General features: G+C 41.7%; 2 protein-coding genes across 4 annotated transcripts in view; one reads left to right on the top strand and one right to left on the bottom strand.

The window, feature by feature from the left end:
- IL15 (interleukin 15) overlaps window positions 1–14,234 on the bottom strand; it is a 92,152-nt gene extending 77,918 nt beyond the window's left edge. Inside the window, exon 1 of one of the 3 annotated variants that reach the window (XM_036853965.1) lies at window positions 14,170–14,234. The gene's annotated coding sequence lies outside the window, so the exon portion shown is untranslated. Of the gene's footprint in view, window positions 1–13,704; window positions 13,777–14,169 lie in introns of those variants that run through there. The other 2 variants (XM_036853964.1, XM_036853967.1) reach the window with 2 other exon arrangements.
- LOC118895910 lies at window positions 10,173–16,662 on the top strand. Its single transcript, XM_036853467.1, has 3 exons — window positions 10,173–10,354; window positions 13,549–14,366; window positions 14,561–16,662. The coding sequence occupies exons 1-3, from the start codon at window positions 10,173–10,175 to the stop codon at window positions 14,725–14,727; spliced, it is 1,167 nt and encodes a 388-aa protein (XP_036709362.1). The 3' UTR covers window positions 14,728–16,662.
- Window positions 16,663–24,298: the final 7,636 nt, after the last annotated feature.

Genomic DNA, 24,298 nt, shown 5'->3' with positions numbered 1-24,298 from the left:
CAATGGAATATTACTCAGCCAAAAAAAGAAATGAAATTGAGTTATTTGTAGTGTGGTGGATGGACTTAGAGACTGTCATACAGAGTGAAGTAAGTCACAAAGAGAAAAACAAATACCATATGCTAACACATATATATGGAATCTAAAAAAAAAAAAAAGGTTCTGAAGAACCTAGGGGCAGGACAGGAATAAAGAGGCATACGCAGACATAGAGAATGGACTTGAGGACACGGGGAGGGGCTGGGGTAAGCTGGGATGAAGTGAGAGAGTGGCATTGACATATATACACTACCAAATGTAAAATAGATAGTGGGAAGCAGCCGCATAACACAGGGAGATCAGCTCCGTGTTTTGTGACCACCTAGAGGGGTGGGATAGGGAGGGTGGGAGGGAGACACAAGAGGGAGGGTATATGGGGATATATGTATACTTGTAGCTGATTCACTTTGTTATACAGCAGAAACTAACACAACATTGTAAAGTAATTATACCCCAATAAAGATGCTAAAAAAAAAAAAAAGAAATAGAGGGATTGGGTTTCTCAGTCAGAAGTGAATCATGTTTGCAAGTGACGGTGAAATTAAATGAGTGATTGAAAATGTACGAACGCTAGATAGAGGCAAATGAAGTGATACTTAATGGAGCATGGTTCCAGAGGAGATGAGAAAGTTTGTAATTAAAAGCACATGTGTTTGACATATACACACTACTATACATATAATAGATAACTAATAATGACCTACTGTAGAGCACTGGGAACTCTTCTCAATACTCTGTAATGACCTATATGGGAAAAGAATCTAAAAAAGTTGGAGATATGTATACGTATATCCAATTCACTTTGCTGTACAGCAGAAACTAACAAAACACTGTAAATCAACTATACTCTAATAAAAATGTTTAAAAAAAAGAAAAAGTTGTATGTTAAGTATGATGTTTACCAGAGATTTTTTAGTAGGAATCATTCATTCATTCATTTATTCATGTATTTATTTGGATGATCCCATCTAATCTTATCAAGCTCTTATTTAAGAGCTTGATAATAACTTTTTCTGCATGCCTTAAGATCATATTGATAGATTTTCTAATATTGGGCCATCCAAACAAGCTTTAAGTAAACTCTGTTTGATTGTGGTAAGAGTGTCTTCCTGCTGTGCTGAGTACTTTACTGTTGTGTTATGTTAGCTAACATTTTATTTAGTGTTGAAAAATGCTATTCATTTTTTGTTACTCTTCTGCCTGCCTGGCCATCTTGCTGAACTCGCTTACTAGTCTTGGTAGTTTGTTAATATTCACAGCTTTCATTTATAAACAATGGTAATTTTTATCTCCTCCCTTTTAATCTTTATGCCTCTTATTAGTTTTTCCAGTGAGGCAGCACCCGCTAGGTGAAGAGTGCAGGCTCTGCAGAGAGACCTGGGTTCAAACTCTAATTCCACCTCACCGTGGAGCCTGGCCAAGGCACGTAAACTCTTGCTGCTTCAGTTTCGTCACCTGAAAAGTGGTGAGGAAAACATCTCACAGAGCTTGGGAGGGTTACACAAGTGAAAGTGCTTGGCACGTGGCTGACAATAAATGCGAACCACAGTCCTTTTTCTGTATCCACCAGGTTCAAGGACCCTAACGGATACCAGCATCTGCAGATGCTCAAGTCCCTTATAGGAAATGATATAGTATTTGCATATGACCTACACTCATCCTCCGATATACTTTGAACCATCTATAGTTTACTTACAATACCTAACACAATGTAAATGTTATGTAAATAGTTGCCAGTGAGTAGCAAATTCAAGTTTTGCTTTATGGAACTTTCTAGAATTTTTTTTCCCCCGAATATTTTCAATCTGCAGTCTGTTGATCCCGAGGATGCAGAACCCGTGGATACAGTAGGCCAACTGTATTGAAATACTTACTAAATGAAATTAAGAATGGGAGATACCTAACCCAATCTTGGAGGCTTAGGGGAAATATTCCCAGAGAAAACAGTATCAAAATGACACCTCTGGATCAGGTAAGTGAGTCAGGAGAAAGAGCTAGGAAAAGACACTGGATGAAATAGTCCCAATGAGGGACGTTCACGTCCGTACGTTTAGCGATGAAAGAAAGCATGGTCTCTTTAGAGCATGGACAGTTGTATACTGGGTACCTCAGCTCTTCATGCACAGATATTCACTGCTCCACTATATAATAAGTCCCTAAAAGGAATCATGTTTGGTGCATGTTTTTTGTCCCTCACAGCACTTGGCAGAGAGCCACGTACAGAGAAAGTGCTCAATAAATCATAAATATCTGCCATCGTCTGGGAGAGCTTCCAGTCTGTCGTTAGCCTACCTGATTCAAAACCATCCCTAGAAGCCAATGCTTTATGAACTGCAGAAGCTGAGGAATGTGCCTTAGAGGTCAAAACGCAGAAGAGACATACCTCAATATCAAATCTAACAAGCCATCATAAAACCACATGTCTGAAGTTTGAGAAGTCCTGCACGAAGCAATGAAAAGGAGGATCTTGCTTTCTAGGGGTAGAGTCGAAAGATATGAAATATAGATTTTTTTTTTAATTTGACATTTGGAATTACTGCAAATTTTAAAGTGACAATGTTGTTATGACTGCATATTCGTTCTCTTGGATTCTCAGGAAAAAATCCACCAAATAAATTAAATATTAACAATACTACAATTTTTACAAAATTCCTCTCATCTTTTTTGTACTTTCGAATTTTTTTTTTCAAAATACTTAGCAAATACTGTTGAAGTAGGAAGACGAAAGGATTTCTACTTGAAGGAATTTAGAAAATAGGGTGTGGCTTGCTTCTACTTCCTTTCTTTAATTGAAGCATTTACTTTGCAATTTATAAAATTCTCCTTTCAAATAATAAAACTGGCAAAAAAAAAACTATTAAACAACCTATTTCTTTTCTCAGTTCTAAAAACCTCATATTAATCTAAGAAGCTCATCTGTATCATCTAAAAATGAGTGTAAGGATTCTATCTGTAGCCTGGCCCAAATGAGACTCTCAGGAAATTCTATTTCCCTTCCTGATCCTGACAATAAAGCATATGCTGGGACATTCCAACAGCTATGTGATCACCAGTGACTTATTTCCAGTCAAACTCCTTTTCTCAGAACTTGATATTACTTGACCCCTCAGCAATATGTGATAGATTACTGACAACAAAAATAACATTATTAAAGCTATACTGTGTACCAAGCAAGTGCTTAGCACACAAGGACACAGTGTTTCCCAAACTTCAGCCCCTCCAACTCCATCACAATTCTTGTCATCCTTTGTACCACCTGTATCATTTACTTGAGGAGAGGGGCAATGTGAACACGAGTCAATATAGAAAATACTGCAAATACTTAGAGAAGTATCCATCAGTGGGGACAGAACAGAGGAGGGGTGTGATCAATATTTCCAGGTGGCTAGAGAGGAGGTAAAGTTGAGGTTTTGCCGAGAGAACTTCATGGAGAAAGGGACTCATAGAGGGAACACATGGGTGGTTGGTTGCCAGAGGTGGGGGGAAAAATGCATGCAGCAGGTCAAAAGGTACAAACTTGTAGTTATAATACAAATAAGTCATGGGGATGTAATGTACAGCATGATGACTCTGGGTAACAATACTACAGTGCATACCTGAAAGTTGCTAAGAGAATAAATCTTAAAAGTTCTCAGCGTAAGAAAAAAATTATAACTATCTATGGTGACACACATTAACTAAACTTATGGTGGTGATCATTTTGTCATATACACGAATGTTGAATCATTACGTTGTACACCTGAAACTCACATGACGTTATATGTCAATTATACCTCAATTAAAAAAAGAAAAGAAAAGATGTGGGTGTAAGAATAGGCATATGGCGAATATAAAATCCATCACGAGAGGAGCAGACAAAGTGGGTAGGACAGGCAAGCAAGGGCTAGAACGTGTGAAAAGCCTAACATTCTCTTTTGAAGACCTGGAAACTGGCCAACGCTTTCCTGAAGACATTGCCTGAACATTTCCTCTTCCAGAGTGCGCAGCTCAGTAACAGACCCTCTGGTCTTCATATATGACCCCAAACCTTCTCTACATACATTTGCCTCCTGGGGAAACATTCCGACAGTCAATGGCTTCAGTCAATAATTCTTGACTATTAACCCATAAACTAAAATCTCTTGTACTAATAGCTCACGCAATCTTCAGTGCAGTACTTCTAATGACTTACAGGACATTTTTGGCTTTATGTTCCACTTTTATCTCAATCTTGAGCTTTCCACAATGAAGCTCATCCATTTCCCTGCCTCACGCCCATGTTTTAGCTAGGACCCATATCAGTTCCTGCAATGTTTACTTTTCCTCACTCCAACTGAGTCTTCAGGATCCTCCCTGTACCACCTCTCACTGAATGAAGGCCCGTCAAGGGCTTAGAAGAATGCCTGGCCTGTACTAGGCACTCAAAATTATTTTAAATCAATTCAATGAATAAATAAAATGTATAAATAAATTAGGTCTTCTTTGAAATAGCTCTTCTTTTATTCCCCATTACTTTTAACATATTCTACCCTTTAGCATCCATTCAGCAAATACTTATTGAGAGACTATCATTTGCCAGGCACTGACAGATGATGGGGATACAGCAATGAATGAAATAACAAAACTACATGCTCTCCTGTAGCTCATGTGCAAATGGGGACAGGTGAGAATTAACAAACAAATAATTAAATAAAACATATATAAGTCCATTGTTCCTTATCTGAAAATCTTAAATCAAAAGGGCTCTAAGAACTGAACGTTTTGCTTAATTTACTGGTTAACAAAACATGAACTGGCATAAGACTACTTATAATCTGTATTTATTTCACTTTTGAGGAGGTACCTGGATAAGCTTACTATATACCATAGTTGTCACACAGTATATAGCAAAGGCATTATGTCACTATCTTAGTCTGCTCTGCTAGGGCTGCTGTAACAGAACACCAGAGAGTGGGTGACTCACACATCAGAAATTTATTTTCTCACATTCTGGAGGCGGGAAGTACGAGAGCAAGGTGCTGGAAGGGTTGGTAAGGTCTTTCAACCTGGCCTGCAGACAGTCACTTTCTCACTATGTCTGCACATGGCCTTTCCTCTGTACATGTCGACTCCTGGAGTCTCTTCCTCTTCTAATAAAGACAGCAGTCCCACTGGATTAGGGCCCCACTCTCATGACCTCGTGTACCTGAATTACCTCCTGAGAGTCCCGTCTCCAAATACAGTCACACTGGGGGTTGAGCTTCAATATACGGATTTGGTGGGGAGAGGGAGAGACACAACTCAGTCTATAAAAATGACCTGTCCAAAAACTGAAAAAAATCTTAATTCCAAACACATCTGACCCTAAGAGTTTTGGATAGGGTAGTGTAAACCTGGCAGTATGGCAGGTAGCTGTGGGCGTCTGGAGGAGAGTTTGAGCCGAGAATGCTGGTGGGAATGCAACACGAAGTACACCAGTCACGGAAAGCCTCCCTGCAAAGGGGGTATTTGAGCCAGGCCCCCCATGAGGTAAGGGACTGGGCCACATCTGAGAGAAAACATTCTAAGCAGGGGGAACAGCAAGTTCAAAGACACGGAGACAAGAACAGAGCAGTATGGGTGACGAATAGAAAGGCTGTCGGTGTGACTGAAGCCCTGAGCTAAGGGAGGAGGAACAGATGAGGCAGCAGAGGTATGAATCACTGAGGGCCTTACTGACCACTGTAATGGAACTTGGCTTTTGTTGAAGTAAAATGAGATGGCAATAGAGGGTTCTGAATAGAGGAGTGGCGTAACTGGATCAATGCTTTAACAGGATCACAACGTGTGACAGATAATCTTCAAGATGGTGGCCACCAGTCAATGCCTTCCTTCCATGAACAAGCACAACATACTACTCAGCAAGAGGTTGAGTCTACGTCCTCTCCTCTTGAATCTGAGATGGCCTCCTGACTTGCTTTTCGCAATAAAATGAGACAAACGTGACAGTCTGGGAATTCCAGGCCCAGGCCTTCAGAGCATCTGCAGTTCCTGCTTCCCTTTTATAGAAGCTGGATACTCTGTAAGGAGTCTGACAGCCCTGAGACCACCATGCTGTGAGGAAGCCCAATCTAGCCATGTGGAAAAGCCAAGTGGAGAAGCATGAGGGAACCCAGCCAACAGCCGGGACTGAGGCCCCATATATGACCCAATTTCTTAAACAATCTCAGGCAGTCCTTTGGAGTCATACCAGCTGAGACCACAGACATTCTGGCATAGAGACAAGTCATTGCCACTGGGTCCTGTCCAAACTTCTAGTCTTGGAACTTTAAACAAATAAAATAATTTTTATTTTACACTACTAAATGTGGGGGTAGTTATTTACACAGCAATTAGTAATTGACACTGAAATTGATATGAGATCAGGTGATAGGTAGACACCTGGAGAGTACATAGCAAGGACACTCACTGTGAGTGAGGCTAGGAAGGTAGTGATGAAAATATTATTAGAGGCTGGAGAGAGGGCAACTCATGTTGCATAGTTGCCTGCAATAATATGGAAGAAAGAAAATGTATCTAATAAACTTGTGGACCTGGCTAAGAAAATTTCTGAATGTGATAACTGGCTTCATTTTGCGGCCTAGGATTAATTGCAGGAAGAGAAAGAGGAACTGAAACATTCAAGCTGAATTTAGAAGAAACATTCAACCCAGGACTTGCTAGGTTGGAAAATTAAACTTACTGTCATTCTTATCTCTTGAGACAACACAAGATTCTCAAAGAAAGAAGTAGTCTTAGGGTAAAGATCAAACCCAGGGTCTATTAGTACAATGTACTCTCAGGTTAAAGATCAAATCAAGTATGCGGCTGGAAGATGCCTCATTAAGATCTAGAAAGGATTTAAAGTGGCACCTCATCGACCCTATCAGTGAGACAAAGGTGTTTCTAAAGATCTCGAAGGCTTTTCCTACAGCATTCTGACTCACAGTCAAAGTAAACTGGAGCCTGTCTCAAGAGTTTTCTGGGTATGTCTTTTCCAATGGAGTGAACCTCAATAAAGTTTACAGGAAGCCCCCAAGGTTTATAAGAAAATTGTACCCCCCCCCAAAAAAAAGCACCACCAGCTAAACAAAAAAGAAGGACACACAAAAAAGTCTCTAGATCCCTAACTCACCATAAGCAGGAAGCACCCTGCTCAACTGCTAGCAAGAGCTATTTCTTATGGAAAAGGAAGAATCAAAGGAGAAGCCTTTAACTTCTCAGCCAGCCCAGCTGATGTGCCAGATGCACAAATGAAGAAACCTTCTTGGGTGTTTCATCCCCAGCAGCCTTAGAGGAACCGACCAGCTGCATGTAGCCCAGACTGCAGAATCATGACAAATAACAAATTTTTGTCTTTTAAGCCACTGCATTCTGGAGTGGTTTTTGTTTGTTTGTTTTGTGGTTTTGTTTGTTTGTTTAATGCAGATAAGTAAAAATAGATAACTGAAATCTTCTTGGGGTGGGGGTGGGGGGAGGGACAAGTATAGCAACAGAGAGACCACCTCTTGCCACTATACCATGAGACGTGATTAACGGTGGCCTGGGCCCATGTGGCAGCAGTGAAGATGGTAAGCAGGTCAGATGTGGGATCTATCTTGGAGGCACAGCTGAATGATTTAGCAGATTAAATGTGGGGTGTGAGAAAACAAGAAGTAAGGACACCTCCAGGGCTAACTGATTGGTTATCTATGCAGCTACAAGAATGGACTTACCATCGAGTGAGATGAAGAAGACAGTGGGAGAAGCAGTTGTGGGGGTTAAGTCAGGAATCCAGTGAGTACTAGATATCCAATCAGAGATGGTGAAGAGGCGTCTATGTATGAGTCTGTAGTTCAGAGAAAAGTCATGACTCCAGACATACATTTATGAATCACCACTTAGGAAGGTGCCGAAAGCCATGAGACTGAGATCACCAAGGGATTGAGCACAGAGAAAAGGTCATGAGCTGAGCCCACAGATGCCTACATTTAGAGGTTAAGAAAGTAAGGAACTGGCAAAAGAGACTGCAATAGGTGCTGGTGAGGAAAAAGGACAATAAGGAGAGGGGATGGCCTGGAAGCCAAATGAAGAACTTTCTAGTTCTGCTGACAGGTCACCTAGGAAGAGAACCCAGCACTAATCACTGGATTTAACAAGGGTTCTTGGTGCCTTTGAGAAGTGCATTTTTCATGCAATAGTGGGGATGACAGCCTGGCTGGGTCAAGAGAGGATGAGAAGAGAGACCCTGGAGACAGCATAGAGTTGACTTTGAAAGTTGTCCTATAAAATGGGAACAGAAAAACCACGTGGTAGTTGGAGAGAAACATGAGGTCAACAGAGACTTTTTGTTTTTTGTTTCTAATGGGAGAAATTATAGCATGCCTGCATGGTGAAGGGAAAGACTTGTTAGAGAGGGAAGAAAATTGATGATGAATTAAAAAAAAAAAAGAATTACTAGACATATGTCTTTGAGCGGATAATAGGAATGAGACTACATCCCTGAATGAGTGCAATAGATTTCTGGCTGGTTTCCTCAGCTCCAATTTGTTCTTTTCTTCAATAAATCCCACCCCAGACTTATTTTCCTAAAATAGTGTTTTTATTATAACATTCCAGCAATGTGTTTTGCTATGTTACTTATGTTTCCTACCTGTTTTTGCATGCCTCTGCTTAGCTGTCAAATTGTTCAGTGATCACTGAGGTCAATACAAGTCAACTATGTGTCCAACCCCTGGCTGGGGACACGGGACACACTGCCCTGTCTTTATTCAAAACGTAAATGTAGAGACAGACACATAATAAGATGAATTTACAGAGAGAAAAGCTATTATAGGGGACTGTAGACAGCACCAAATAAATTCATATCAGGGAGAGAATAATTCTGCCTGGGCAGTAGAAAGGGGCAGCAAAAGTTAGAGACGGTGGGCTTTGTGAGTAGGACATTCAAAGGCTGACAAGGAATACAGCAAATGTGTCTAGAGCGCAGAGCAGGTATGATGGAGATGAGGAGGCAAAGGCTGTCCAAGCCCGACTGGAGCCCACTCCTCACTCCTTTCAGTGGGAAGCCTCTACTGCAGCCACACTCCCTTCTTTACTGCCCCCACCAGGCGTGAACACACATACTTTCTTTTAAGCACCGTGAGCCATGGCAGTCCAGAAACCACGGGTAGGGGATGGGGATGAGGCTGAACTAGATCAGAGCTCTTCGAAGTGAGGGACGGGCACTCCTGGGGAACCCCCATGACTTTCCAAGGTCTGCATGACCACAGGGAGCTCTAAAGAAATGAATTTCCAGACCCACTACTTCCTTGGGTGCCCCTTTATGTAAGTGATATGCCTGAAATGTGCCTGAGGCAAAGCAGATTTCTAGCAAGTTCTCTTTTCCCGCTTCCTCTTTCATAATGATGCTTCTCCAATTTTACGAAAGAAAGGTGGACCTCTCCCCCATCCAGAATCCTACCATGCGCCTTGCCTGTCCAAGGTGCCAAATACAGGGCCAAGTGGAAAAACTGATATTAGAGGTACCTTCTTCAGTCAAAGCAGTGATATCCACACTACCCACCTCTACTCTGATATACATTTCCAATGTAGTTTAGTTTTACGCTAGTAAGTACTTATCAAAAGTGAATGCGGGGGTCTCCCTGGTGGCGCAATGGTTAAGAATCCGCCTGCCAATGCAGGAGACACGGGTTCGATCCCTGGTCTGGGAAGATCCCACATGCCGCAGAGCAACTAAGCCCGTGCACCACAACTACTGAACCTGCGCTCTAGAGCCCTTGAGCCACAACTACTGAGCCCGTGTGCCACAACTACTGAAGCCCATGCACCTAGAGCCCATGCTCCGCAACAACAGAAGCCACCGCAATGAGAAGCCCGTGCACCACAATGAAAAGTAGCGCCCGCTCGCCGCAACTACAGAAAGCCCGCGCGCAGCAACAAAGACCCAACGCAGCCAAAAAAAAAAAAAAAGTGAATGGGATATTTTGGTTAATTGTGTACTAATAAGATTTTAAATAACATAACGAATAATTTTAACAGTATAGTTATGTATTTTAGAAAATGAAATCTCACTGTATATGCTTATTTTTGGTGCTGAGGAGTAAGGAGAGCAAAAAAGTTGGGAAAATATATTGTAAAATATCTAAGACGTGCAATTAAAAAATAATTATTTGAAAATGTTAGCAGTCAGGGCTAACAGTTTGCCAAGGGTACAGCTAACCCTTGGACAACAGCAGGGTCAGGGGCGCCAACACTGCAATCAGTGGAAAATCCGCTGTAATTTTCAGCAGGCCCTGGGTACCGCAGTTGTTCCGTATCCGTGGTTCTGCATCACAGGATTCAACCAACCACGGATCCTGTAGCACCATAGCATTTACTGTCCAAAAAAAGCCTTGTATAAGTGGACCTCGCAGTTCAAACTCCTGCTGTTCAAGGGTCAACATAGTTCCTGCCCCAAATTTTTATCCAAAGGCATATGAGCAGAAGGGCCAGTAAGGAGGCTTCAGTGATACAGCGATCACTGACTATGTCACTGGGCTCGTGTGTCACGACCTTAGAGTCTCCCCACCCCCAACCTCACAGCCCTAATATTTTCCTTTTCTGGGATCATTTTCGGTTTCAATTCCTTTACTTGGTAAAATACTTTCTTGTCACTCTCCTTCAGCATCTGGAAAAGAAACAGCTTAGAATATGATCACCTACTATAGGCATTCAGACTTTTTTTACTCCTTCTCATGTGGTCTATATATAGTCCTCTGTTTCTAAAAATGACCTGCCAGGCACCACTAGATTTGCAGCGGGATAAAACACTGGAAAATATATGTGTATACATACTCTGCCTCCAGATATAAATTGTGTATACATACTCTGCCTCCAGATATAAACTGTGTACAAATACTAGCGTTGAAATGAACTGAGATCAAAGAGCCTCTTGTTTCCTATTTCTGATTCCAGCACTGAATAACTTTTTTAAAAAAAGTGTAACATTCCCTGACATATAGCAAGTTAATAATCATAAATATATATGAAATTGATTATAGTTAGTAACATTACCATTAAATAGTTAGGAGTAAACACTATGAGCAAAACCCACAAATGTTCTCTCAACTTTCCTATGGGATTTTTCCATCCAATCCATAAAATAGGATAGCAGCCAGCACATAAGCAATGCTCAGCCTCAACAGTCTCATGCAGTAATCTGTAATCACTGGGTAAATAAATCGAAGAGGTAATACTGAGTTAAAGAAAGAAGTTGGCTTCTTGCCAACCCGCAGACCATAAAATCTTCTGAAAAGGGGACTTCCCAAATAGTTGACTACATCACTTCCACTGTGATATGTGAGTCTTCTGATCGCTCCCTGAATCCCAGCCTTTTACTCGGATGGATGGATATATAAGGTAGATAGATAGATAGATAGATAGATACAGACATATCGATCAATCCACATTTGCCTATTTGTCAAGCTCTATCAGCAAAAACTATGTAAACTGGACAAATGTTTTCATTCAGGAACCACAAAAAAGTTTTTCTCCAAGGAACCAAACACATATAGACACTCATGTGACTATCATTTGCTCATAAAGATAATCTTTAAATATATAATCAATAATGTCAATTATGCAAGTACCATATAAGCATTAATTTAAAACCAATGTTCCATCATTATATCACTCTGCATTAAAATGAAATAGTGGTTGATTGTCACTGTCAAACTGTGGGAAATATTTCTATGGAAATAATATCATCCTTCATAAATACCGGTGCTCTTAAATCTGTCTGGGTTCAAACCCCAGCTCTACCACTTTCTCATTCTGTGACTTTGGGAAAGTTATTTAATTACTACTCTATGCTCCAATTTCTTCAGTTATAAAATACAGTCCCTACACCACATAAGTTTTTTATGATAATTTTTTTAAAATAAACACATACTTGGAACAACATCCAGTACATAGTAAGAATTCAGCAAGTGTTAGCTATGATTCATATTATTTCCCATAGTTCAAGCTGTGGACCTAAGACAGTACTCTCTGTATTATCATTAACTAACCTTCAAAAGAATAGTTACATAATGAATACAACTTAACAGTAAACTCTAAGTGAGATAGGAAGAAAGGGCAGTTTTCTAAGTTTTAAAATGTTTTAAAAACTGTTTATGGTTCAAGACTCATTTAAAAAGCTCATTACAGTTATGGCTATTTTCCTCAGAAAAATCCCCTTTACACAACATTTCAGAGCTTCATTCACCGCCTTCCTGAAATCCACCCAGAGCCAGCAAACCTGAGATGGAGAACCTTCTAGGATTTAAAATTCTTCAATTATCAAACTCTATTTCAATAAACTTTAGACCACTGCTTTCTCCCATCCTTCAAGGAAGTTTATAAACATGTATTGCATTGACAAACATTATGTCCTGTGATACAGCTGTTGACATTTACATATTAATTTCATGGATTAAAATGGAAAGCATCGAATTGTTTTTCTTAAACCCACTGGTAACCTGTAGGAAAATCCTAATTCCAGAAACTGTAGCTTCAAATCAGGCTCTGGAGTTGCCACTCCAAGTTAGCAGAGAACAGTGAACCCAAAAGTATGGGAACACTGCCTACCAGAAGTCCAGCGGCCAACCTAACCCCTCTGTCACTCTGTCATAGAGCAGATGATACTGCTGGAAAGGCTGTTCTGAGTATAACCAAAACTTTGACAGGAGAAAACAGAGGAAGAAATACAAGGATGTGCCATTAAAACACAACCAGAACAAACCTTCAGAACTTTCTAAACTTCTTAACTTTATTAAGTAAAACTTTAAATTTTTCATCACTTTTTAAATCTAAAATGGCTATTGCTTGGTCTTCAGTCCTTTCCTTTCTATATCCTTGTGTTCTTCCCTTTGTATCTCCTCCCTCTGTCTATCATGCCCACCACACTGCTTTTTAATAAAAATGACATGAGTTTATTGTATATTGTACCCTGATGCTTTCCATAGAACAGTCCACCTCTGCACAGCAGGATGCTGTAACCACCTGGATCTGATCTGTTTATTCAATCAAGTCAAAGAAGCCTCTATTCAATTAAGTCAAAGAAGCCTCTTGAAGCCCACTGACAAGATAAGAATGCCTATCAGTTACAAGGACATACCATTACCAGTGTCATAACATTAGACCGTAGCTTTTAAAAACATAATGGAGATAGCTAGTGACAACCACTTCACTTCCAGTTTCTAAACTTCTGACTCACCCTGTTTAAGAATCTGTTATAAGCATCACTGAAGAATTAACCTTGCCTTACATATACTTCGAAGATAACAAAATTTTAAATGCATAGAAATTCAAGTTAAATTCAATATATTATAAGCTAAATTCAAACACATTGTATATGCTTGCAACAATCTCAATAACACTTGACAAAATTAACTGGATTTTCCTTTAAAGCCACTTTGAATAAGGATTTCACGGCAGTACAAGTCTCCTGCATTTCTTCCAAGTTTCTAGCACTGATTTTCTGGAAATAATATAAACGGAAGCCTGACTGTCAAACGGTAACCATTCCTGTAGATTCCTCTCCCAAGGAAGGTTAAGTGTCCTAATCAAAGCAGAGGAGGGTAATTTGATTGACAAAGATAGAGTCAGACGTGCGGGCTCACACTCAAGCTGGCACCAGCCGGCGGGGAGTTTGGGAGGGGGCAGGGAAGAAGCGGGGAGCTGCGGTACCTTTCTTGAACTTTCTGAGCTCGATGAGGTGCAGAACTCAGCGCTCTGTGCCGCCGGACCTCGCTTTCTCCGAACCCCGCAGCTGGGCTGGGCTGGCCAGGCGCGCGTCCCTCGCCCTCCGCCGGCCGGCGCGGAGTCGGTGGGTAGCGGAGGGCGGAGACGAGCGGGGACCCGCCAGCGGACGAGCAATCTGTGCTCGGCTGCAAGCGGAGGATGGCGAGGAGAGCCCGCGACGGCAATAAAGGGTCAGAAGGGGAAATACCTCCGCGCGGAGCGCCACCGAAAACCGAAGTCGCGGTCAAGAGGGCGGGGCGGCCCGGCCGGTAGCCCGTCGCGGGGGGGTGGAGACGGGTGTGTCCGGCCAGAGCTGGGAGGAGTCCGAGGCGAAGGCTTTCGGGGAGAGTTCCCTCGCCCTTTCAGCCACCAGCACCTCCCCTCCCACAGCGGAGAAGCCAAGCTCTGTACCTCCATCGAGTCCGGGCTACAGAGTCGGGGGCGGCGGGCAGCGCGGCGGGGCGGGCGCGGTCGTCCGGCTCCCTTCCCGGGCGTCGGGCCCCTGCGGCCGAGAACGAATCAGCTGGGGTTCCCCTGGACGCCTGGAACCCAGGGAGTCCCAACTCCCAACGAAAAGAAAAGTGAAAGAGAAAAGAGGAGAGGCGAAGGTAAACAGCCCCAGCGGAGGCTGAGGGAGGGGCGGGTGGCGGCAGCCCTTGGCCGACTGCCCCAGGTGGCTTGGCTCCCCGCCCCCAGGGAGGTGGCCGCCACTGCCGAGCCCGGGGTCTCAGAGCCTGCAGGGCCCCCGCCTCGCAGGGACGCTGGCCCGGGGCTTGGCCTATCCCTCCTGCTGCACCTGCAGGCAAGGCGCGAGAAGGTGGCCCGGAGTCCACCTGCCGCATCCACGGGCGCCGGGCATGGCACGCGAGGCTGCCCGAGCTGAGACTGAGACCTGGGAGCAGCGCGTGTCCAAGTTGGCCAGAGGAAAGGGAAAACTGCGTTGGAATGGGCGGCTACTCCAGACCTTGACCCTCCCCACAGCCTAGAAGAAGGAAGGCCCTGAAGTCCTGCTAGAGAAAACGTGGGAGGAAGACACCCGGGCGACTACTTTGTCCAAGGTGGTTGGCACGGAGGGTGAATGAGCATGAACGAATGTGCCTATCTGTGGACCACTTTCCCAGCCTAGCGCGTCGTCCGGTGTAAAACATTACAATGGGACCACGTGAAATGTTGTTATTGTAGGATTTTACAGTTAAAAGAAGGAACTGAGTTCTTTGAGGCTAAGTGATCCTCGTGCCTCAGAGCCTGCAGAAATGGTTTCAGTTTTGGGAAGCACTTTGGAGAACCTTGCACACGTGTGAATCACTGAAAATCCCTAACGGAAGGGTGCTTCCCCAAATTTTTCAGAGTCATGTCACGGAAATAATGATAAGGCTCCCTGGAGCTTGGTAAAACATTTAACTAACTTTTCTTTGTATTACGTACATGTTAAAATAAAATTTAAAAATATTTGAAGAGATTTAAATATTAAATGTACATAAAGTTCCACATAAAATCATTTTTCATTTTTATGAAAAAGTTGAGCTCTAGATAGTCACGATCAATAAAATAAGTGAGATGAAAATGTAAAGACTTTTTTACAGCCATTCAAATCTTTACCATAGTTGGAAATTACATTTAAAGAAATGAAGCGATCAGTCCTTTCTGTCCAAGACAATGTAATGTTGAATTTTCTTGTGATAATGCCAATGATTTCAAATCCAATCAGACTTTTTCATAGCAATACACTGAAGCTCTGATTTGCAGAATGAGGATGCATCCTGAGTGAGATTGGGCTTGCAGCTGGATTGGATTCTGTTGCAACAGATGTAGCAGCCCCGAAGGTAAACTATGTGTATATGTGAATATCGAAATTAATGACGTCCGCTGTCAAGCACGTCCGCTTGAACTGGTCCAGTCCTTCTTGGCTCCCGCAAGATGAGCTCCCATACCTCCTTCAGCCCCCTTACATATGCTGCGTGCTCTGCAGCTGGCGGCTGAAGTAGTTGTCCAGATAGTAAGGCCCACCCGTCACTGGCCTCACTTAGCACCAACTAGCAGAGGCAAATATCTCTGCCACCAGAGGTCACATCATCACCTCCCAGATACTGCTGCACTTGGGCTGCCTAAGAGCACTAGAAAAAGCTGTTCTTAGCTGGGGCTCCCTAGCCTGGGGGCTCCAGCTGTCCCCGGGGCTGAGAGACATCAATGTCTGACAGCACACTTTTAACAAGTGGCCACCATGAATTTTCTGAGCTATTGGAGAAGTTTTCACAACGCTATGAAACTGATGGGAATTTTCTTCATAGAGCCGAGCTTTAAAGTACAATCTGAAGACAAAAGAATAAAATTGGTCTACAGATATTGATCGAGCTTCTAATATATGTAAGTTCTGGAACAAGATGGGCTGAATGATATATAAAGCATTCAGTCAGATTGGGGAGATAAAATACCATAAATGACAAGAAAGTGAAATTGAAACTGCTGATGGCCATAAGAGAGACTTTGCTCAACTACTTGCCTCCCAAGTATGTAGGTCAAATTTGTTTTCTCAATTACCACCAAAAAAAAAAGTATTTTTGAATTAGTTATATAAATGCCTGCAATTTAATGACGTTGGGTATTCAGCATAATGTTTTTGTTGCACTGCCTCAAACAGAAATCTAATGTATGCCACTTGTATTTTCAGTTGCCACAGGCTGTTTGACAATATATTGAAAATTGCTCACACCAATGAACAAGTAAATTCCACCGTATAAATTAAAAACAAAGACCAAGATTGATGAAATAATTTGAAACTGCCTAAAGGTAACTAATAAAATTACCATGTGGAAAGAAGTAAAAATTAAGTAAACCTCACAGAACTGGCAATAATAATTTTTCTTTGAATTAAAAAAATTAACAATAAAATCATAGTTGAATACATTTTTAACATCTGATTTTTCATTCCATAGACAATGTTAGCCAATTGGCTAGTTGTCTTTAAAATAAATGACTAATAAATATTTTCTGTAGCTTTGGAGACTATGTGGAAGTAGGTGAAAGTTAGCTCATCTGACTTAGTGTTCAAAGTCCATGACAGTGACCTTATTTATAGTTCTCCTAAGGAACAAATCACAGGCCAAGAACAAGCTGATCTTCTGGTCTTTGAAAAACATAGCCCGGGACCCCTGACTTTACCATTTTGGTTAAAGCCTTACCTCAGTGTGCTCCTCCCCTCTGTCTTTTTGGTGGTCCTGACAATAGAGGAATACTTTTCCTCTTACAGATTTCTTGAATTTTCAAGAGCTTCTTAAGTTACTGCTTTCCCAGAGGTGCAGCAATACTAGCTACTACTTCTATAGTTCCTACAGGGTGTGCCCAGATGCCCACTAAGACAAATATTGGCTTACTAAATCCTCACAACAATGCTATGATATATGAACAACTATTTTCTGCATTTTACTGATGGAGAAACTAAGACCTAGAGAAATTTCCCAACTTGCCTGCAATTCACATGCAACTGAGCGGCCCCACCGCAAGGCTCTGACCTCAGGTGGTCTAGCTTGAGTCCTCACCCCTGTACTCTGCCACCTCTAAATTGACAACCACCCTCCACAGCTTCTAAAACAAAGAATTCCTGAGAAAAGAAGCCTTTGACTCTCAGGCTCCCTTCACCTAAATGTTGGGACAAATACCATATTCATTAACTGGAAGATGACAAAGTTGCCAAGGTTGTTAATTCTCCAGATTCCAAGCAATCCCAGAAGGCTTTCTTATACAACTTGATGAGCAGATTCTAACATTGATATGCAAATACAGAGGACCTAGAAGAGGCAAAACACTTTTGAAAAAGAACAGTGTTGGAGGATCTATACTACCAGATATCAACACTTAATATAAACTTATAAAGACCAAAGCAATGTGCTAATGGTGTAAAGATAGACAAATCAAAGGAACAGAATAAAGACTACAGAAAACGTTTACACATGCATGGCCAATTGGTTTTGACAATTATGCCAAGGTAAGAGAGTGAAAGGGTAATCTTTTCGACCAGTGATATAGGAACAACTGGGCTTTTTAGTGGAAAAAAATATTTTTATTTCCCTAACAAACATCATTCGTAAAAATTAACACAAATGGTTCATAGACCAAAGTGTAAAAGTAAAAAGTATAAACCTTCCAGAGGAAAGCATAGGAGAAAATGCTTTGCAATCTTGAAGTAGGTAAAGATTCCTTAGCACACAAAAAAGTACTAACTATGAAAGAAAATAAGTGAAATAATTGGATTTCATCAAATTATAAACTGTCTTTCTCTCTTTAAGGTCCAAAATGACTACCAATATACTAAAAGTTCTAGAGAATCCTGCAATAAAATATCCTGTTTAATATTGTTTGGCTTATTTCTCAAATTTATTGGTCAAAGAACCATTTTGCAGTAGAATACTAGTTAATCTTTAACAGACCTTGTATTCCAGAAAACGCACTTGCAAAGTGCTATTGAAGACACATTACTTTCTTCTGGAATAAAGTCCATTAATTGAGGGAGAGGAGCCAAAACAGCCAAATAATTATTTTTGCCGCGGAATATGCTCTGTGTTTGATTCACTAACATTTTAGTACGATGCTTTTAATGTTTGGGAGTTATAAACATTCCTCTATGGCAATAAACATTATTTTAAAATGATGTTTTATGAAATAATTGTACAACTTAATTAACTATTCACCTACTAATAGTCCTTTACAACTTGATTTATTTTTTATTAAAATTAAAAAGTCCTCATATAAAATATTACTGGAGAATCTGAAATGTAAACTTAAGTTTCACTCACTCTGGTTAAAAGAGCCTAAAAAACATTATTGCCAGGAGTGGCTTTAGACATACAAAATCGTACAAAGGGAATTTCCTGGTAGTCCACTGGTTAGGACTCCACACTTTCACCACCAGGGGCCTGAGTTCGATCCCTGGTCTGGGAACTAAGATCCCACAAGCCGGACTGGCTCGAAGATGGCGGAAGAGTAAGGCACGGAGATCACCTTCCTCCCCACAGATACATCAGAAATACATCTACACGTGGAACTGCTCCTATAGAACACCCACTGAACGCTGGCAGAAGACCTCAGACCTCCCAAAAGGCAAGAAACTCCCCACGTACCTGGGTAGGGCAAAAGAAAAAAGAAACAACAGAGACAAAAGAATAGGGACGGGACCTGCACCAGTGGGAGGGAGCTGTGAAGGAGGAAAGGTTTCCACACACTAGGAGCCCCTTCGCGGGCGGAGACTGCGGGTGGCGGAGGGGGGAAGCTTCGGGGCCGCGGAGGAGAGCGCAGCCGCAGGGGTGCAGAGGGCAAAGCAGAGAGATTCCCGCACAGAGGCTCGGCGCCGAGCAGCACTCACCAGCCCGAGAGGCTTGTCTGCTCCCCCGCCGGGGCAGGCGGGGCTGGAAGCTGAGGCTCGGGCTTCGGTCGGCTCGCAGGGAGAGGACTGGGGTTGGCGGCGTGAACACAGCCTGAAGGGGTTAGCGCGCCACAGCTAGCCGGGAGGGACTCCGGAAACAAGTCTGGACCTGCCGAAGAGGCAAGAGACTTTTCCTTGCCTCTTTGTTTCCTGGTGCGCGAGGAGGGGGGATTAAGAGCGCCGCTTAAAGGAGCTCCAGAGACGGGCGCGAGCCGCGGCTGTCAGCGCGGACCCCAGAGACGGGCATGGGACGCTAAGGCTGCTGCTGCCACCACCAAGAAGCCTGTGTGCGAGCACAGGTCACTCTCCACACCGCCCCTCCCGGGAGCCTGTGCAGCCCGCCACGGCCAGGGTCCCGTGATCTGGGGACAACTTCCCCGGGAGAATGCACGGCGCCTCAGGCTGGTGCAACGTCACGACGCCTCTGCCGCCGCAGGCTCGCCCCACCTCCTCCGTACCCCTCCCTCCCCCCGGCCTGAGTGAGCCAGAGCCCCCGAAGCAGCTGCTCCTTTAACCCCGTCCTGTCTGAGCAGGAACAGATGCCCTCAGGCGACCTACACGCAGAGGCGGGTCCAAATCCAAAGCTGAACCCCAGGAACTGTGGGAACAAAGAAGAGAAAGGAAAATCTCTCCCAGCAGCCTCAGGGGCAGAGGATTAAAGCTCCACAAACAACTTGATGTACCTGCATCTGTGGAGTACCTGAATAGACAACAAATCATCCCAAATTGAGGAGGTGGACTTTGGGACCAAGATATATTATTTTTTCCACTTTTCCTCTTTTTGTGAGTGTGTATGTGTATGTTTCTGGGTGAGATTTTGTCTGTGTAGCTTTGCTTTCACCATTTGTCCCAGGGTTCTGCCCATCCAGTATTTTTTTTTTCTTTTTCTTTTTTTACTTTTTAAAATTTTGTTCTTAATAATTATTTTTTATTTTTTATTTTAATAACTTTATTTTATCTTACTTTATTTTATTTTATTTTATCCTCTTTCTTTTTATTTTTTCTCCCTTTTATTCTGAGCCATGTGGATGAAAGGCTCTTGGTGCTTCAGCCAGGAGTCAGTGCTGTGCTTCTGAGGTGGGAGAGCCAACTTCAGGACACAGGTCCACAAGAGACCTCCCAGCTCCATGTAATATCAAACTGCGAAAATCTCCCAGAGATCTCCATCTCAACACCAAGACCTAGCTTCACTCAACGACCAGCAAGCTACAGTGCTGGACACCCTATGCCAAACAACTAGCAAGACAGGAACACAGCCCCATCCATTAGCAGAGAGGCTGCCTAAAATCATAATAAGGCCACAGACACCCCAAAACACACCACCAGACATGGACCTGCCCACCACAAAGACAAGATCCAGCCTCATCCACCAGAACAGAGGCACTAGTCCCCTCCACCAAGAAGCCTACACAACCAAAGAGGCCACCAAGAAGCCTACACAACTAAAGAGGAACCAAGCAATGATGAACAACACAATAAATGAAATTAAAAATACTCTAGAAGGGATCAATAGCAGAATAACTGAGGCAGAAGAACGGGTAAGTGACCTGGAAGATAAAATAGTGGAAATAACTACTGCAGAGCAGAATAAAGAAAAAAAAAAAAGAAAAGAACTGAGGACAGTCTCAGAGACCTCTGGGACAACATTAAACACACCAACATTCGAATTATAGGGGTCCCAGAAGAAGAAGAGAAAAAGAAAGGGACTGAGAAAATATTTGAAGAGATTATAGTTGAAAACTTCCCTAATATGGGAAAGGAAATAGGTAAACAAGTCCAGGAAGCACAGAGAGTCTGATACAGGATAAATCCAAGGAGAAACACGCCAAGACACATATTACTCAAACTATCAAAAATTAAATACAAAGAAAACATGTTAAAAGCAGCAAGAGAAAAGCAACAACTAACACACAAGGGAATCCCCATAAGGTTAACAGCTGATCTTTCAGCAGAAACTCTGCAAGCCAGAAGGGAGTGGCAGGACATATTTAAAGTGATGAAGGAGAAAAACCTACAACCAAGATTACTCTACCCAGCAAGGATCTCATACAGATTTGATGGAGAAATTAAAACCTTTATAGACAAGCAAATGCTGAGAGAGTTCAGGACCACCAAACCAGCTTTACAACAAATGCTAAAGGAACTTCTCTAGGCAAGAAACACAAGAAGGAAAAGACCTACAATAACAAACCCAAAACAATTAAGAATATGGGAATCGGAACATACATGTCGATAATTACCTTAAAGGTAAATGGATTAAATGCTCTCACCAAAAGACACAGACTAGCTGAATGGATACAAAAACAAGACCCATATATATGCTGTCTACAAGAGACCCAATTCAGACCTAGGGACACATACAGACTGAAAGTGAGGGGATGGAGAAAGATATTCCATGCAAATGGAAATCAAAAGAAAGCTGGAGTAGCAATTCTCATATCAGACAAAATAGACTTTAAAATAAAGACTATTACAAGAGACAAAGAAGGACACTACATAATGATCAACAGATCAATCCAAGAAGAAGATATAACAATTGTAAATATTTATGCACCCAACATAGGATCACCTCAAAACGTAAGGCAAGTACTAACAGCCATAAAAGGGGAATTCGACAGTAACACAATCATAGTAGGGGACTTTAACACCCCACTTTCACCAATGGACAGATCATCCAAAATGAAAATAAATAAGGAAACACAAGCTTTAAATGATACATTAAACAAGATGGACTTAATGGATATTTATAGGACACTCCATCCAAAAACAACAGAATACACATTTTTCTCAAGTGCTCATGGAACATTCTCCAGGATACATCATATCTTGGGTCACAAATCAAGCCTTGGTAAATTTAAGAAAATTGAAATCGTATCAAGTATCTTTTCAAAGATACTTTTCAAACAAAAGCCCAGGACCAGGTGGCTTCACAGGCAAATTCTATCAAACATTTAGAGAAGAGCTAACACCTATCCTTCTCAAACCCTTCCAAAATATAGCAGAGGAAGGAACACTCCCAAACTCATTCTATGAGGCCACCATCACCCTGATACCAACACCAGACAAAGATGTCACAAAGAAAGAAAACTACAGGCCAATATCACTGTTGAACATAGATGCAAAAATCCTCAACAAAATACTAGCAAACAGAATCCAACAGCACATTAAAAGGATCATACACCATGATCAAGTGGGGTCTATCCCAGGGATGCAAGGATTCTTCCATATATGCAAGTCAATCAACATGATACACCATATTAACAAATTGAAGGAGAAAAACCATATGATCATCTCAATAGATGCAGAAAAAGCTTTCAACAAAATTCAACACCGATTTATGATAAAAACCCTCCAGAAAGTAGGCATAGAGGGAACTTTCCTCAACATAATAAAGGCAATATAAGACAAACCCACAGCCAACATCGTCCTCAATGGTGAAAAACTGAAACCATTTCCACCAAGATCAGGAACAAGACAAGGTTGCCCACTCTCACCACTATTATTCAACATAGTTTTGGAAGTTTCAGCCACAGCAATCAGCGAAGAAAAAGAAATAAAGGAATCCAAATTGGGAAAGAAGAAGTAAAGCTGTCACTGTTTGCAGATGACATGATACTATACATAGAGAATCCTAAAGATGCTACCAGAAAACTACTAGAGCTAATCAATGAATTTGGTAAAGTAGCAGGATACAAAATTAATGCATAGAAATCTCTGGCATTCCTATACACTAATGATGAAAAATCTGAAAGTGAAATTAAGAAAACACTCCCATTTACCATTGCAACAAAAAGAATAAAATATCTAGGAATAAACCTACCTAAGGAGACAAAAGACCTGTATGCAGAAAGCTATACGACACTGATAAAAGAAATTAAAGATGCTACAAATAGATGGAGAGATATACCATGTTCTTGGATTGGAAGAATCAACATTGTGAAAATGACTCTACTACCCAAAGCAATCTGCAGATTCAATGCAATCCATATCAAACTACCACTGGCATTTTTCACAGAACTAGAACAAAAAATTTCACAATTTGTATGGAAACACAAAAGACCCCAAAGAGCCAAAGCAATCTTGAGAAAGAAAAACGGAGCTAGAGGAATCAGGCTCCCTGACTTCAGACTATAGTACAAAGCTACAGTAATCAAGACAGTATGGTACTGGCACAAAAACAGAAATATAGATCAATGGAACAGGATAGAAAGCCCAGAGATAAACCCACGCACATATGGTCATCTTATCTTTGATAAAGGAGGCAAGAATATACAGTGGAGAAAAGACAGCCTCTTCAATAAGTGGTGCTGGGAAAACTGGACAGCTACATGTAAAAGAATGAAAGTAGAACACTCCCTAACACCATACACAAAAATAAACTCAAAATGGATTAAAGACCTAAATGTAAGGCCAGACACTATCAAACTCTTAGAGGAAAACATAGGCAGAACACTCTATGACATAAATCACAGGAAGATCCCTTTTGACCCACCTCCTAGAGAAATGGAAATAAAAACAAAAATAAACAAATGGGACCGAATGAAACTTAAAAGCTTTTGCACAGCAAAGGAAACCATAAAGAAGATGAAAAGACAACTCTCAGAATGGGAGAAAATATTTGCAAATGAAGCAACTGGCAAAGGATTAATCTCCAAAATTTACAAGCAGCTCATGCAGCTCAATAACAAAAAAAACAAACAACCCAGTCCAAAAACGGGCAGAAGACCTAAATAGACATTTCTCCAAAGAAGATATACAGATTGCCAACAAACACATGAAAGAATGCTCAACATCAGTAATCATTAGAGAAATGCAAATCAAAACTACAATGAGATATTATCTCACACCGGTCAGAATGGCCATCATCAAAAAATCTAGAAACAATAAATGCTGGAGAGGGTGTGGAGAAAAGAGAACACTCTTGCACTGTTGGTGGGAATGTAAATTGATACAGCCACTATGGAGAACAGTATGGAGGTTCCTTAAAAAACTAAAAATAGAACTACCATAGGACCCAGCAATCCCACTACTGGGCATATACCCTGAGAAAACCATAATTCAAAAAGAGTCATGTACCGAAATTTTCATTGCAGCTCTATTTACAGTAGCCAGGACATGGAAGCA

The sequence above is a fragment of the Balaenoptera musculus genome, chromosome 5 (genome assembly GCF_009873245.2).
Source record: "Balaenoptera musculus isolate JJ_BM4_2016_0621 chromosome 5, mBalMus1.pri.v3, whole genome shotgun sequence".
In the NCBI taxonomy this organism is placed as follows: domain Eukaryota; kingdom Metazoa; phylum Chordata; class Mammalia; order Artiodactyla; family Balaenopteridae; genus Balaenoptera; species Balaenoptera musculus.
This window is presented reverse-complemented; position numbering and strand designations above follow the sequence as displayed.